Below are 16,577 nucleotides of genomic sequence, written 5' to 3' on the forward strand. Positions count from 1 at the left end.
TGGGGTGTCTTCCTCAGCCCAAGGCATAAGTCCCATGAATGCAAAGAATGTTGTTTGAGTCACTGCTGTATCCTCAGTGCCTCAGACAGGGCTGGGCACATTAGGTGCCAACTAAATGTTTGCTAGATAAATGAATGAGTAGAATAGATACAGGGACAGGTGGAAGGGTGCAAGGATGTTAGTTCAGGTGGTCAAACTCTCTAGAAAAAGAACCCCACCCAACAGTCATGGTTGGTTTGATCTCCATGAACATTCCTGTAAAGGAAACTTAGGAACTGGGAAGCCCAAGGCTCAAAGGAAGAAGTAACTGGATGCAGGTCACAGGTCACTCAGCCAGCAAGGGAGAGAGTCAAGGCTAGAAGTTTCCTTGGGTGACGAGGGGGCTGCTCCGCCTTCACAGTGGGCTCAGGATTCACAGGACCCTGTGGAGGCCTCCCCAGGACTGCCTCTGCTGATTAAAGTTTCCCCAAAAAGGAAGCTCCTGCTTCTACTTGCCCTCTAAGCTTTCAGGGTACTAGGAGCTCAGCATGCAATTTTTCTTTGTTTTTTTTTTTTTTGAGACGGAGTTTTGCTCTTTTTGCCCAGGCTGGAGTGCAGTGGTGCGATCTTGGCTCACTGCAACCTCTGCCTCCCGGGTTCAAGCAATTCTTCTGCCTCAGCCACCTGAAGAGCTAGGATTACAGGCATCTGCCATCATGCCCAGATAATTTTTGTATTTTTAGTAGAGATGGGGTTTCATCATGCTGACCAGGCTGGTTTTGAACTCCTGACCTCAGGTGATCTGCCTGCCTCGGCCTACCAAAGTTCTGGGATTACAGGAGTAAGCCACTGTGTCTGGCTGCAGTTTTTCTTTCTTAAAGAGATGGGGTCTCATTCTGTTGCCCAGGCTGGAGTGCAGTGGCACCATCACAGCTCACTGCAGCCTTGAACTCCTGGACTTAAATGATCATCTTGCCTCAGCCTTCCAAGCAGCTGGGACTATAGATGCATGCCACCACACCCAGCTACTTTTTGTTATTATTTTTGTAGAGATAGGGTCTTGGTATGTCGCCCAGTCTGATCTTGCACTCTTGGTCTTGAGCCATCCTCCCACCATGGCTTCCCAGAGTGCTGGGATTACAAACATGAGCCACCACACCCAGCCACAAGTCTTAACAGCTACGCCCCCGACAGCTCAGGAGGCTCAGTGAGCTGGGCCATGTCCCCTGGGCATCCCCCACCTCCTCCCCTATTGCACCTTCTTGGAACCATTCCCTGGCAACCACCTCCCCCATCAACAGCCTCAAAACCTACGACCAATACTGGACCATGAGGGTCCCCAGCAGGTGCCCGCCCAACTCTGGCCTGGTGCTGGCTGTGGGAAGTAAATAAAGAGGGGCCTCCGCCTTCTCACCCTTCTGGAATCATCTCTCTCTTCTGAAGCTATGTTCAGACTGCAGTTTTCTCAGCTTCATGCCACTCAGATGCTACAATTCCCAAGACCAGCCCCAAGCCTTTCCATCAGTGCCCTTTTTCCTCCACCCGGCCAGTTCCCACTTGCCTTTTAAATCCTGCATCAGATTAAATCCCCTATTTAAGAGGCCCACCCTCCCCTTCCTACGATAGGCAGAGCCCCCTCCGCAGCCGATCCCGTCCCTGCCTGTGGGTCTGTCTTCTGAGCCAGCCCTGGCTCCCTGGAACTTGGAGTGCTTAAGTCTGCCTCTAGGTCTGTCCCCAGTTAGTGACAGTCAGGTCAGGGTGAGACCTCCAGGGACCCCAGCATCCCACAGTAAGCAGGAGAGGTCTACTAGGGAGGCTTCAAAGACTGAGGGAGAAGAGAAGATCTGGTCTCTGGGGGTTGGAGGGGAAAAATGAGCAGTCCCCAGCCCTAAAGGTGGAGTAATGGGGCGGGCTGATGGTGGGGGATTAGCATCTGATTGTTATTCACATAGGGACAGGATTAAGTATACATGTGGGATGTGAGAGAAGCCCACTGGGCTATTAATGGTTAAAAAACCCTGCCCTAGCAGGGTGCAGTGGCTCACGCCTGTAATCCCAGAATTTTGGGAGGCCGAGGCGGGCAGCCCAGGCAGGTGGATCACAAGGTCAGGAGTTCGAGACCAGCCTGGCCAATATGGTGAAACCCTGTCTCTACTAAAAATAGAAAAAAATTAGCCAGGCGTGGTGGCAGGTGCCTGTAGTCCCAGTTACTCCGGAGGCTGAGGTAGGACAATCACTTAAACATGGGAGGCGGAGGTTGCAGTGAGCCGAGATCATGCCACGACACTCCAGCCTGGGTAACAAAGTGAGACTTCGTCTCAGAAAAACAAATCAAAACCAAAAAAACCCAGCATTACTGAGGTGTAATCGACAGGCAAGAAGCCGCACGTGTTTAAAGTGTGAGATCCAACACTTTTTTCTTTTTTTTCAAGATGGAGTCTCTATCGCCCAGGCTTAAGTGCAGTGGCATGATCTCAGCTCACTGCAACCTCCATGTCCCAGGTTCAAGCAATCCTCCTGCCTTAGCCTCCTGAGTAGCTTGGATCACAGGCATGTACCACCACATCTGGCAGATTTTTTGTGTATTTTTAGTGGAAATGAGGTTTCACCACGTTGGCCAGGCTGATCTTGAACTCCTGACCTCAGGTTATCTGCCCGCCTCCACCTCCCAAAGTGCTGGGATTACAGGTATGGGCCACAGCACCCAGCGAATCCAACACATTTTGACATATGTACACACCCATGAAATCGTCCCATCAATCAAGGTAATGAACAGGAGGCTGGGCAAGATATACCTAGTCTAGCAGCCTTTACCAGGTCCAAGGTAACAGAATCTTTATCTACAATCATCTCTATGTTCCTGCAGCAGATAACTGTGAGAGAATTGACAGCAAGGTGCCTTGCAAGCTAAGAAATAAACAGGGATTTCTTTTCCTTTTTTTTTTTTTAAGCAGAGTCTTGCTCTGTCACCCAGGCTGGAGTACAGTGGTGCGATCTTGGCTCACTGTAACCTCTACCTCTCAGGTTCAAGTGATTCTCCTGCCTCAGCCTCCCGAGTAGCTGGGACTACAGACTCGCGCCACCATGCCAGCTAATTTTGTATTTTTATTAGAGGTGGGGTTTCTCCATGTTGGTCAGGCTGGTCTCAAACTCCTGATCTCATGATCTGCCCATCTCGGCCTCTCAAAGTGCTGGGATTATAGGCATGAGCCACTACACCCAGCCTAGAAGTTTTATTTTTTAATTAGTTAATTAATTTTTTGATGGGGTTTCTCCATGTTGGCCAGGCTGGTCTCGAACTCCTGACCTCAGGTCATCCTTGACCTTCTAAAGTGCTGGGATTATAGGCGTGAGCCACCATTGCCTGGCCTGAACTAGAAGTTTTAAAACAGGAAAAAGATGGAGGAAAAAAGCAAAAAGACATTTGGGCTCACACCTGTAATCTCAGCACTTTGGGAGGCGGAGGCAGGCAGATCACCTGAGGTCAGGAGTGTGAGACCAGTCTGACCAACATGGCAAAACTTTACCTCTACTAAAAATACAAAAATTAGCTGGGCATGGTGGCAGACACCTGTAATCCCAGCTACTTGGGAAGCTGAGGCAGGAGAATCTCTTGAACCTGGGAGGTGGAGGTTGCAGTGAGCTGAGATGGCACCATTGCACTCCAGCCTGGGTAACAAGAGCGAAACTCCATCTCAAAAAAAAAAAAAAAAAAAAGGCAAAAAGATAATGAACACTCATCACTCCCCAAAACTTCCTTCCGCCCATTTGTAGTCTCTCTCTCTCTCCTTCCAGTGAAAGCTGGAAGCAACCTTGATGTCCAACAGTTGGGGATCAGAAACCACAGGATTCCACACTATGGGATAATACGTGAGAGTTGAAAAGGAAGGGGAAGATAAACATGGATGAACCTTGAAGATGTTATGCTGAGTGAAATAAACCAGTCACAAAAGGACAAATCCTGTATGATTCCACTTATAGGAGGTCTCCAGAGTAGTCCCATTCATAGAGACAGAAAGTAGCATGGGGTCAGGCATGGTGGCTCACGCCTATAATCCCAGCACTATGAGAGGCCGAGGTGGGTGGATCACCTGAGGTCAGGAGTTTGAGAGCAGCCTGGCCAACATGGCGAAACCCCACCTCTACTAAAAATACAAAAAATTAGCTGGGCATGGTGGTACATGCCTGTAATCCCAGCTACTTGGGAGGCTGAGGCAGGAGAATCACTTGAACCCGGGAAGCAGAGGTTGCAGTGAGCTGAGATCGTGCCACTGCACTCCAGCCTGGGGGATACAGCAAGACTCCGTCTCCAAAAAGAAAAAAAGAAAGTAGAATGGTGGGTGCCAGGGAAAGGGGAAGGGGAACAGGAGTTAGAGTTGAACAGGTGAAGTACAGACTTTCAGTTTTAGAAAATGTAAAGGTTCTGGAAGCTGGGGGCTGTGGCTCATGCCCATGGTCCAGCTACTCAGAAGGATCGCTTGAGCCCAGGAGGTGGAAGCTGCAGTGAGCTATGATGGCACTACTATCCTCCAGCCTTGGAGACAGGGGGTGATTCTCTTTTTTATTTTGAGATGAGGTCTCTGTTGCCCAGGCTGGAGTGCAGTGATGCTATCTAACTGCAACCTTTACCTCCCAGGCTCAAGTGATCCTCCCACTTCAGCCTCCTGAGCAGCTGGGACTACAGGCATGTGCCACCGTGCCCAGCTAATTTTTGTTTTGTTTTGTTTTGTTTTTTGTTATTTGTTTGTTTGTAGAGACAGGGTTTTGCTATGTCACCCAGGCTGGTCTCGAACTCTCGGAATCTACCTGGTTTGGTTTCCCAAAGGGCTGGGGTTACAGGCGTGAATCACCATGCCTAGCCTGGCTCTATTTCTTAAAAAAATAAATAAATAAAAATCAAAATCAAAGGGAGAGGCTTTCTTGCAAAATAAAATAAAAAGGAAAGGTTTTGAAGACTGGCTGTGGAGCAGTGTGACCGTATTTAACGATACTGACATGTGCGCTTAAAAATGGTTAAGATGGTAAATTTTATGTTACATGTATTTGATCACAATTTAAAAATTATTTAATTTAAAAAATTACTCAAGGAGGTATGGGGTGAAGGAAGAGCTATGTTCAGTGACTTGGGAGGATCATGGAGTTAAAAAAATAAAAGCCAAGTGCAGAGAGATACTAATGGCTTGATACCTAATTTATGTAATGGAAAACTACAAGAGCTCTGCTTCTGATAATGGTGGAGTCAGCCACATCAGGCCAGCTCTTTCATAGATAACAACAATAAACACTGAGCTACATAGAAAAAACAACTACCTGGGCCAGGCACGTTCACTCATGCCTGTAATCCCAGCACTTTGGGAGGCCGAGGCAGGTGGATCACCTGAGTTCAGGAGTTCGAGATCAGTCTGACCAATGTGGAGAAACCCTGTCTCTACTAAAAATACAAAATCAGGGCCGGGCGCGGTGGCTCACGCCTGTAATCCCAGCACTTTGGGAGGCCGAGGCGGGTGGATCACGAGGTCAAGAGATCGAGACCATCCTGGTCAACAAGGTGAAACCCCGTCTCTACTAAAAATACAAAAAATTATCTGGGCATGATGGCGCGTGCCTGTAATCCCAGCTACTCAGGAGGCTGAGGCAGGAGAATTGCCTGAACCCAGGAGGCGGAGGTTGCGGTGAGCCGAGATCGCGCCACTGCGCTCCAGCCTGGGTAACAAGAGCGAAACTCCATCTCAAAAAAATACAAAATTAGCTGGGCATAGTGGCGCATGCCTGTAATCCCAGCTACTCAGGAGGCTGAGGTAGGAGAATTGCTTGAACCCAGGAGGCAGATGTTGCAGTGAGACAAGATCCCGCCATTGCACTCCAGCCTGGGCAGCAAGAGCAAAACTCTGTGTCCAAAAAAAAAAAAAAAAGAGTAAGAGGACAGGGCTGGTTGTGGTGGGTCATGCCTATAATTCCACTGCTTTGGGAGGCTGAGGCAGGAGCATTATTTGAGGCCAGGAGTTTGAGACCAGCTTTGGCAACATAGTAAAACCCTGTCTCTACCAAAAAAAAAGAAAAAGAAAAAGCTGGGTGAGGTGGTACATGGCTGTATTCCCAGCTACTCAGGAGGCTGAGGTAGGAGGATCTTTTGAACCCAGGAGCTATGATTGCACCACTCCATTCCAGCTTGGGGGAGCAAGTGAGACTGTGTCTAAAAATAATAAAGGAAAGGAAAGGAAAGGAAAGAAAAGAAAAGAAAAGCACCAGAGATGTAAAGCCCCACATTCTACATTAAAAGTCTGTGTACATCTCTTGCTGACCCCTTAGTCCCTGCTACTCAGGAGACTGAGATGGGAGAATTCTTTGAGCCCGGGAGATATGATTGCACCACTGCACTCCAACCTGGGGGAGCAAGCGAGACTATCTCTAAAAAAAGAAAAGAACCAGAGATGTAAAGTCCCACATTCTACATTAAAAGTCTGTGTACATTTCTTGGTGACCCTTGGCTCATGTGTACTGGATGTACTCCAACTAGCCCTGCTGAAGCTAAAGGAACTAAGCCAAGATTTCCTCTGCTGCCCACCACAGGAGAAACAGACTTTGGAGTCTAAGTACAGCCAGGTTAACTGCCTGATAAAAAATAGTTAAATTTTGGCCGGGCGCAGTGGCTCACGCCTGTAATCTCAGCACTTTGGGAGGCCGAGGCGGGTGGATCACGAGGTCAAGAGATCGAGACCATCCTGGTCAACAAGGTGAAACCCCGTCTCTACTAAAAATACAAAAAATTAGCTGGGCATGGTGGTGCGTGCCTGTAATCCCAGCTACTCAGGAGGCTGAGGCGGGAGAATTGCCTGAGCCCAGGAGGCGGAGGTTGCAGTGAGCCGAGATCGCACCATTGCACTCCAGCCTGGGTAACAAGAGCGAAACTCCGTCTCAAAAAAAAAAAAACAAAAAAAACCCACAAATTTAAAAAAAAAGCAATGCTCTTCAAAGGAATATAACAGAATCTAGAGACTCTATAACATATCTTCATAATGTGCAAAACACAATCCAAAATTACTTGACATCTGAAGAAACAGGAAAACATGACCCATGCTCAGGACAGAAGGAAGTTAAAGGAGACTGGCCTTGGGGTGACCCAGATGTTGGAATTAGCAGAAAGGTCTTTGAGGCAGCTATTATGTCTGGAATCTCAGCACTTTGAGAGGCCAAGGTGGGTGGATCACTTGAGGTCAGGAGTTGAAGACCAGCCTGGGCAATACGGTGAAACACTGTCTCTACAAAAAATATAAAAATTGGCTGACCATGCTGGCATAAGCTTGTAGTCCCAGCTACTTGGGGGGTCTGAGGCAGGAGGATCACTTGAGCCCAAGAGGTTGAGGCTGCAGTGAGCTGTGATTGTGCCACTGCACTCCAGCCTGGGCAACAGAGTGAGACCCTGTCTCAAAAACAAAAAAAAAAAAAGAAAAAACAAACGGAAACTCTAAAACTTAAAACTATGTTATCTGAAATTTAAAAATTCACTGTGTGGGCTTGATAGCAGATTGGAGATGATAGAAGAAAGTGTTAACAAGTTTAAAGACAGATTGATAGCAAATATTCAAACTGAAAAACAGAGAAGAAAAAAGTTTAAGTAAAAATGGATAGTGGTAGGCTGGGTGCAGTTGCTCACACCTATAATCCCAGCACTTTGGGAGGCTGAGGCGGGTGGATCACACATTCAGGAGATTGAGACCAGCCTGGCCAACATGGTGAAATGCTATCTCTACTAATAAATACAAAAAAATTAGCCGGGCGTGGTGGTGCATGCCTGTAGTCCCAGCTACTCAGGAGGCTGAGGCAGGAGAATCCTTGAACCCAGGAGTTGGAGGTTGCAGTGAGCCAAGATCATGTCACTGCACTCCAGCCACAGCGAGACTCCATCTCAACAAAAGAAAACAAACAAAAAAAAGGATAGTGGCAACAATTGCATAACACCTTGAATGTATATTTTACCTCAATTTAGAAAGTATACAGAGCCTCAGTATTTTCTGAATGATACCAACAGGTCTAACTTATGACCAGGCATGGTGGCTCATGCCTGTAATCCCAGCATTTTAGGAGGCTGAAGTGGGCAGATTGCTTGAGGCCAGGAGGTCAAGACCAGCCTGGCCAACATGGTGAAACCCTGTCTCTAACAAAAGTACAAAACTTAGCTGGGCATGGCGGCACATGCCTGTAGTCCCAGCTACTTGGGAGGCTGAGGCAGAAGAATCACTTGAACCCAGGAGGCAGAGGCCAGAGCGAGTTGAGATCGTGCTACTGCACTCTAGCTCAGGCAAGAGAGCAAGATTCTGTCTCAAAAAAAAAAAAAAAAAATCTAACTTGCATGCAATGGAAGTACTAGAAGGAAAAAGGAAAAAGAATGGGGCAGGTGAAATATTTGAAAAAATAAGAAAGAACATCAAAGGAGTTTGATTTTTTTCCCTATGGCTACACATAGGCACAGAAACACACAGAAGAAGCCTGCAAGGCCAGATGCAGTGGCTCACACCTGTAACTCCGGCACTTTGGGAGGCTGAGGCGGGAAGATTGCTTGAACTCAGGAGTTCGAGGCCAGCCTGGGCAACATAGTGATACCTTGTCTCTACTAAAAGAAAAATAAAAAAAACTAGCTGGGCATATTGGTGTGTGCCTGTAGTCCCAGCTGCTCTAGGGACTGAGGCAGGAGGATCCCATGAGCTCGGGAGGTTGAGACCACAGTGACTCCTGATCATGCCACATATTCTAGCTTCTGACAGAGTGAGACCCTGTCTCAAAACACAAAAAAGGCCAAACCCGGTGACTCACGCCTGTAATCCAAGCACTTTGGGAGGCCGAGGAGGTGGGTAGATCACCTTAAGTCAGGAGTTCGAGATCAGCCTGGCTAACATTGTAAAACCCCATCTCTACTAAATACACAAAATATTAGCTGGGGGTGGTGGTGGGTGCCTGTAATTTCAGCTACTCAGTAGGATGAGGCAGGAGAATCGCTTGAACCCGGAAGGCGGAGTTTGCAGTGAGCCAGGATTGCACCACTGAACTCCAGCCCAGGTGACAGACTGAGAATCTGTCTCAAAAAAAGAAAAAACAAAAAACGAGGAGGAGGCTGTAAGGGAATAGTCCACATTCACGTGAGTTGTTATACTAGGGAACTGGTGGGGGCTGGGGTGGGAGCCAGTGAACTTGTCTTGTGTTTTACTGATCATAGCTCACTGCAGCCTCCGCTTCCCCGGCTCAAGTGATCCTCCGAGCTCAGCCCCCCAGGTAGCTGGGACTACAGGTGTGTACCACCATGCCTGTTTTAATTTTTTAAGAGATGGGGTTTCCCAGTGTTGCCAAGCTGTTCTCAGATTCTTGGACCCAAGCGATCTGCCTGCCTCAGCCTCCCAAACTACTGGGATTACAGGTATGACCCATCATGCCTGGCCTTCACTGATTTTTTTTTTTGAGATGAAGTTCTCACTCTGTCACCCAGGCTGGAGTGCAATGGTGCAATATCTGCTCAATTCAACCTTTGCCCCAGGGGTTCAAGCAATTCTCCTGCCTCAGCCTCCCGAGTAGCTGAGATTACAGGCACACACCACTACACCCAGTTAATTTTTGTATTTTTAGTAGAGATAGGGTTTCACCATGTTGGCCAGGCTGGTCTTCAACTCCTGACCTCAAGGGATCCTCCCACTTTGGCTTCCCAAAGTGCTGGGATTAAAGGCATGAGCCACCATGCTTGGCTGTCACTGATTTTTTATAAGGAGTGGGTTTAAGGCTGTCTTATTTAAAAAAAAAATTTTTTTTTTTTGAGACAGAGTTTTGTTGCCCAGGCTAGAGTGCAATGTCGTGATCTTGGCTCACTGCAAACTCCGCCTCCCTCTGCCTTGTCTCTACTAAAATTAAAAAAAAAAAAAAAAAAAAAAAAACTATCTGGGTGTGTTGGCATGTGCCTGCAGTCCCAGCTACTCCAGGGGCTGAGGCAGGATGATCACTTGAGATTGGAAAGTTGAGGCTACAGTGAGTCCTGATCATACCACTGCATTCCAGCCTGTCTGACAGACCGAGACTTTGTCTCAAAAAGAAGAAAAAAAAAGCTGGGTGCCTTTTTTTCTTCAAGCAAATTCTCCTGCCTCAGCCTCCCAAGTGGTTGGGATTACAGACGCCCGCCACCATGCCCAGCTAATTTTTTGTTGTATTTTTAGTAGAGATGGCTATGTTGGCCAGGCTGGTCTCGAACTCCTGGTCTCAGGTGATCTGCCCACCTCAGCCTCCCAAAGTGATGAGATTACAGGCGTGAGTCACTGTGCCTGGCTGACTTATTAAATCTTTTTTAAAATTGTGACAAAATACTCCTAACATTTACTATTAATTGTGTTTAATTATACGGTTCAGTGGCATTAAATAATTCACATGATTGTGCAACCATAACCACCATCCATCACCCAAATTCTTTCATGTTGCCAAATTGAAACGCCATGCCTAATCATCAACAATTCCCTGTTCCCTCTCCTCTGGCACCCACCATTCTACTTTCACCATGAATCTGGTGACACTAGGGGCGTCATATAATGGAATCAAGCAGTATTTGTCCTTTTGTGACTGGCTTATTGCACTTAACATAGTATCCTCAAGGTACACCCATGTGACAATATGTTACATCTTTCCTTTTTAAGGCTGAATCAGGCTGGGTGCAGTAACTTACACCTGTAATCCCAGCACTTGGGAAAGCTAAGGTGGGTGGATCATTTGAGGTCAGGAGATGTAGATTAGCCTGGGCAACATGGCGAAATCCTGTCTCCACTAATAATGCAGAAATTAGCTGGGCATGATGGCTCATGCCCATAGTCCCAGCTACTCGGAAGGCTGAGGCACGAGAATTGCTTGGGCCAAGATCAAGGCAGAGGTTGCAGTGAGCCGAGATTGCATCACTGCACATCCAGCCTGGATGACAGATGACAGAGACTCTGTTTCAAAAACAAAAAAAAAAGCCAAAACATATTGCAGTGTATGTATGTATTAAGGGTGACTTTTTAAATAGAAAATTATAGTAGAGGGAAATGAAAAGGTTTCCACTGAAGGTGTGGTTGACACAGAGACAGGGGCTCAGAGTAGGTATTTTTGGTGGAGAATGAGCCCCCATCCCCACCTCACTACTTAAGAAACCAATTCTTTTTTTTTTGAGATGGAGTCTCGCCTTGTTGCCCAGGTGACAGTGCAATGGCACGATCTTGGCTCACTGCAACATCCACCTCCTGGGTTCAATCGATTGGTTCTTCTGCCTCAGCTTCCTAAGTAACTGGGACTACAGGTGTGTGCCACCATGCCTGGCTACTTTTTTTTGTATTTTTAGTAGAGTTATCTTGTAATCCTAGCACTTTGGGAGGCCAAGGCGGGTGGATCATGAGGTCAGGAGATCGAGACCATCCTGGCCAACATGGTGAAACCCCATCTCTATTTAAAAAAAATACCAAAATTAGCCGGGTGTGGTGGCAGTTGCCTGTAATCCCAGCTACTCAGGAGGCTGAGGCAGGAGAATCACTTGAACCCGGGAGGCGGAGGTTGTAGTGAGCCAAGATGGTGCCACTGCACTCCAGCCTGGGCGACAGAGCAAGACTCCGTCTCAAAAAAAAAAAAAAAAAGACAGGATCTTGCTCTATAGCCCAGGCTGGAGGGCACTGGCATGATCATGGCTCACTGCAGCCTTGACCTCCTGGGTTCAAGTGATCCTCCCACCTCATCCCACCTCAGCCCTCAGAGTAGCTGGGACTACAGGTGCACAGCACCATCGCTGACTAATTTTTGTATTTTTAGTAGAGATGGGTTTTTGCCATGTTGCCCAGGCTGGTCTTGAACACCTCACCTTTTTTTTTTTTTTTTTAAAGATGGGGTTTCACCATGTTGGTCAGGCTGGTCTTCAACTCCTGACCTCAAGTGATCTGCCTACCTTGGCCTCCAAAGTGCTTGGATTACAGGCGTGAACCACCACGCCTGGCCGCACCCCCTCCTTTTTTTTTTTGAGACAGAGTCTTGCTCTGTCAAGCAGGCTGGAGTGCAGTGGTGTGATCTTGGCTTACTGAAACTCCCACCTCCCGGGTTCAAGTGATTCTCCTGCCTCAGCATCCTGTGTAGCTGGGACTACAGGTGTGCACCACCATGCCCAACTTGTATTTTTAGTAGAGACAGGGTTTCACCATGTTAGCCAGGCTGGTCTCGCACTCTTGACCTCAGGCAATCCGCCTGCCTCAGCCTCCCAAAGTGCTGGGATTATAGGCATGAGCCACTGCGCCCGGCCTTGTCTTGAACTCTTGAGCTCAAGCAATCTGCCCACCTTGGCCTTCCAAAGTGCTGAGATTACAGGCACGAGCCACCACATCGGGCCAAGAAACTAATTCTCAAGCAAGATCAGACCCTTTGGTGATGTCCCTGCCCACCTTCCAGGGTGGAAATAATTGTGGAATCTGGTTTATGCCCTGATGGCATCCTTCCTTCACTCACCCTGCGCTAACATCTGCCCCTACTTCTCCCACCAGCCGTGGGCTGGGTCCCTGTGCTGCCCCCTGGTGATGGCGTACATGGAGGCAAATTCAAGTAGGGTCAAGCAGCTGCAAGGCCAGACTGTTCTATGGGAGAGCCAGCTTTGGTCTACACCCACACGAGGATTACCCTAAGGCAACAGTGACGAATAGCGTTGGTACCATCCCAGGTATTACCCATCAGACACTTACCCAGGGACAAGCCCTTACCTCCCTGCGTCGGAAATAGCAGCCACACTCTGAGGAAGATACTGTTACCATCATTCTTTTTTTTTTTTTTTTTTTTTTTTGAGACAGCGTCCCACTCTGTCACTTAGGCTCTTGTGGAGTGCAGTGGTGTGATTTCGGCTCACTGCAACCTCCACCTCCCAGGTTCAAGCGATTCCTCCTGCCTCGGCCTCCCAAGCAACTGGGAGTATAAGCAAGCACCACCACACCTGGCTAATTTTTGCATTTTTTTTTCCAGACACAATTTCACTCTTGTTGTCCAGGCTGGAGTGCAATGGTGCAATCTTGGTTCACTGCAACCTCTGCCTCCTGGGTGCAAGCGATTCTCCTGCCTCAGCGTCCCCAGTGACTGGAATTACAGGTGCCTACCACCACACCCGGCTAATTTTTTTTGTATTTTTAGTAGAGACAGGGTTGCGCTATGTTGGCCAGCCTGACCTTGTGATCCATCCGCCTCAGCCTCCCAAAGTGCTAGGATTACAGGTGTGAGCCACTGTGCCTGGCCATTTTTGCATTTTTTAGTAGAGACGGTATTTTACCATATTGGCCTGGCTTGTCTCAAAGTCCTGACCTTAAATGATCCGCCCGCCTCAGCCTCCCAAAGTGCTGGGATTACGGGTGTGAGTCCCTATACCCAGTCACCATTCTCATTTCACAGATGAACAAACCAAGTCTTGGAGAGATGCTGGATCACCTACCTAGGGTCACATAGTTGGCAAATGGCCGGGCAGAAATTTGACCCCAGCTCTGTGGCACTGGGTATTCCACACAGACATGGGCTTAGAGACACGCAGCTCCTCAGCAGTAGCCTCAGAATTCTCAGAAACCAGGATTTGCCTTCATGGTTCCATTCCACCCTCCACTGCCACCTCTCTGTCCCCATCCTACTCCTCTGGCCTTCGGCTCTGGTCACCAGCCACAGACTCCCATAGCCAATCCCAAGCGGTCAATTCCTCCGAGCGTGAATCTGGGACCCTCTAGTAGCATCTTCTCCCCTCATCCATCCCTCCTTCCCAGAACCATGACCTCCTGGTTCCCCTCCTCTCCTGTTTTCTCTAACTCATGCTGGCGTTTCTCCATTTTCTCCCTAAATTATGCCAGTCCTGGATCCCCTCCCACCATCCACCCTCCCTCCATGCTGTCAGTTTCCAGATTGCTGCTGCTCTCAGGTCGTTATCCCTCCAAAGCCAAACCTGCTTACCCAATGCCTCCTGGCTGCACGCTGCCCAGATACGTCAGCGCTGAAGTCATCTCCCAGAGAGCCTGCTTTTCTCCTTTCTTAGCTTCTTGGCCTGGATCCCACCCTCCACCCAGTCTTCAGGGACAAAATTCTGAGAATCTCTGACTCCATCTCACACCCTCTCGACACTCACTCCTCACTAGGCCATGTGATTGCGTCCATCTTTCCCGAGACTGTCCCTGCTGTGCCCACTTTCCCATTTCTTGATTGAATCATGGTGGCCGCCTCCCCACTCAGCACCCAGGTCCTTCTTCTAGCCTGCAAATCAGAAGCTCAGCTTTGAATCCTGTCAGTGTTCCCACCGACCTGGCACTGTGCTCCCCAGCAAATGGACCTTGGCAAATGCCACTCCCTTACCAGTAATGCCCTCCCTTCAGCCTCCCAAATTCCTCCCAGCTCTTCATGATTCTATTTAACAGACAATTCCTCTAGCAGGTCCTACCAATTGCCCCTGGGCTCAGTTAGGGGACTCTCCTGTCTCATCTTTCTCAGAACTTTTGGGGCAATAGTTTAACATGAGAGTCTTGCTCTGTCATTAGGCTGCAGCGCAGTGGCACAATCTTGGCTCACCGCAACCTCCGCCTCCCAGGTTTAAGCGATTCTCCTGCTTCAACCTCCTGAGTAGCTGGGACTACAGGCACGCACCACGGCTCCCAGGTAATTTTTTTGTGTTTTTAGTAGAGATGGGGTTTCACCATGTTGGTCAGACTGGTCTCGAACTCCTGACCTCAAATGATTTGCCCACCTCAGCCTCCCAAAGTGCTGGGATTATAGGTGTGAGCCACTGTGCCCGGCCATGAACAACTTTTTTTTTTTTTGAGACAGGGTCTTGCTTGATGCAGTGGCATGATCAAGGTTCAATGCAGTTTCGACCTCCCAGGCTCAAGTGATCCTCGCACCTCAGCTTTCTGAGTAGCTGGGATTAAAGCTGTGCACTACCATGCCTGCCTAATTTTTTCTTTTTTTAGACAGAGTTTCTCTTTTGTTGCCCAGGCTGGAGCACAATAGTGCGATCTCAGCTCACTGCAACCTCCACCTCCAGGGTTCAAGTGATTCTCCTGCCTCAGTCTCCCAAGTAGCTGGGATTACAGGCATGCGCCACCATGCCTGGCTAATTTTGTATTTTTTTTAGTAGAGATGGGGTTTCACCATGTTGGTCAGGCTGGTCTTGTACTCCTGACCTCAAGTGATCCACCTGCCTCAGCCACCCAGAGTGCTGGGATTACAGGCATGAGCCAAGGTGCCCATCCCTGCTAAAATTAAAAAAAGAAAAAAAAAAAAGAAAAAAAAAAATCTTGCATTGGAACTGAATCATATTTCTGAAAAAAAAAAAATTTTTTTTTTTTTAATTCCCAAGGTACTGGGATTATAGGCAGGAGCCACTGTGCCTGGCCCAGCTAATTAAAAAAAATTTTTTTCCCATAGAGATGGGCTCTCAAACTCCTGGCCTCAAGCCATCCTTGAGCCTCAGCCTCTTGAAGTGTTGGAATGACAGGAACAATCCACCGTGTCTGGCCTCCAGCCATCCATCTGAACCTACTCAGGCCTGCAGTCCTGCTCAGGTCAGAGGAGCTGGGGGCAGTGGGTTGAGATCAGCAGCAAGCATGCTCGTGTCCTGCGGGGTGGCTCAGGCAGCTGGAGTCTCCTGTGAAATCAAGTCACCATCTCTTTTTTTTTTTTGGAACGGAGTCTCACTGTCACTCAGGCTGGAGTGCAGTGGCACAATCTCAGCTCACTGCAACCTCTACCTCCTGGGTTCAAGCGATTGTCCTGTGTCAACCTCTCCCAAGTAGCTGGGACTACAGGCACACGCCACCACGCCCAACTACTTTTTGTATTTTTAGCAGAGACGGGGTTTTGCCATGTTGGCCTTGAACTCCTGCCTCCTGCCTCGGCCTCCCAAAGTGCTAGGATTATAGGCATAAGTCACTGCGCCCAGCCTTCACCCAGCTAATTTTTTTTTTTTTTTTTTTGAGACAGAGTCTCACTCTGTCACCCAGGCTGGAGTACAGTGGCACAATCTCAGCTCACTGCAACCTCCGCCTCCTGGGTTCAAGTGATTGTCCTGCCTCAGCCTCCCAAGTAGCTGGGATTACAGGCGCACACCATCACGCCCAGCTAATTTTTGTATTGTTAGTAGAGGCGGGTTTTCTCTGTGTTGGCCAGGCTGGTCTCAAACTCCTGGCCTCAAGTGATCCTCCCGCCTTGGCCTCCTAAAGTGCTGGAATTACTGAGGCCTGAGCCACTGCGCCTGGCCTCAGGTTACCATCTTGATACCTGTCCACCTAGTGAAGCAAGAAGCCACAGAGAGCCCCTTCAGAGCACACGTCTTCCATCAGCCCTCTGGGCTGGATGGGGTGGCACAGAGAGGGGACCCTAGTGGGGGGCAGAGGCTACCCACGGTCCCTTTAAGGACCGGAGGTGTTAGTGTAACTGGAGGCAAAGCACTTCCTCTCAGATGACAGTTCAGGACCACCCCTCCTCTGGGATACGCACAGATAGAGCCCAACCCTCTGTCGGCAGTGGTTCCGAGTACAAACCTATCCCTTCCCTGTCTCAAGATTTCCTGGGAGGCTCCCAGTGGCTCCTGACCTAGCATTAAAGGC

At 48.6% G+C, this 16,577-nt stretch overlaps 1 protein-coding gene across 8 annotated transcripts in view; it reads right to left on the bottom strand.

The window, feature by feature from the left end:
* CERS4 (ceramide synthase 4) overlaps positions 1-16,577 on the bottom strand; it is a 55,341-nt gene that overhangs the window by 26,198 nt on the left and 12,566 nt on the right. The window contains exon 1 of one of the 8 annotated variants that reach the window (XM_064381955.1): positions 1,394-1,548. The exons of the other annotated variants lie outside the window; for them this stretch is intronic. Coding sequence (XP_064238025.1) covers positions 1,394-1,407 — 14 coding nt within the window. The 5' untranslated portion in view covers positions 1,408-1,548. Of the gene's footprint in view, positions 1-1,393; positions 1,549-16,577 lie in introns of those variants that run through there. 8 annotated transcript variants of the gene reach the window in all.

Source organism: Aotus nancymaae, unplaced genomic scaffold (assembly GCF_030222135.1).
Source record: "Aotus nancymaae isolate 86718 unplaced genomic scaffold, 86718_ANA_hifiasm-v0.15.2.pri h1tg000028l, whole genome shotgun sequence".
NCBI classification, from domain to species: domain Eukaryota; kingdom Metazoa; phylum Chordata; class Mammalia; order Primates; family Aotidae; genus Aotus; species Aotus nancymaae.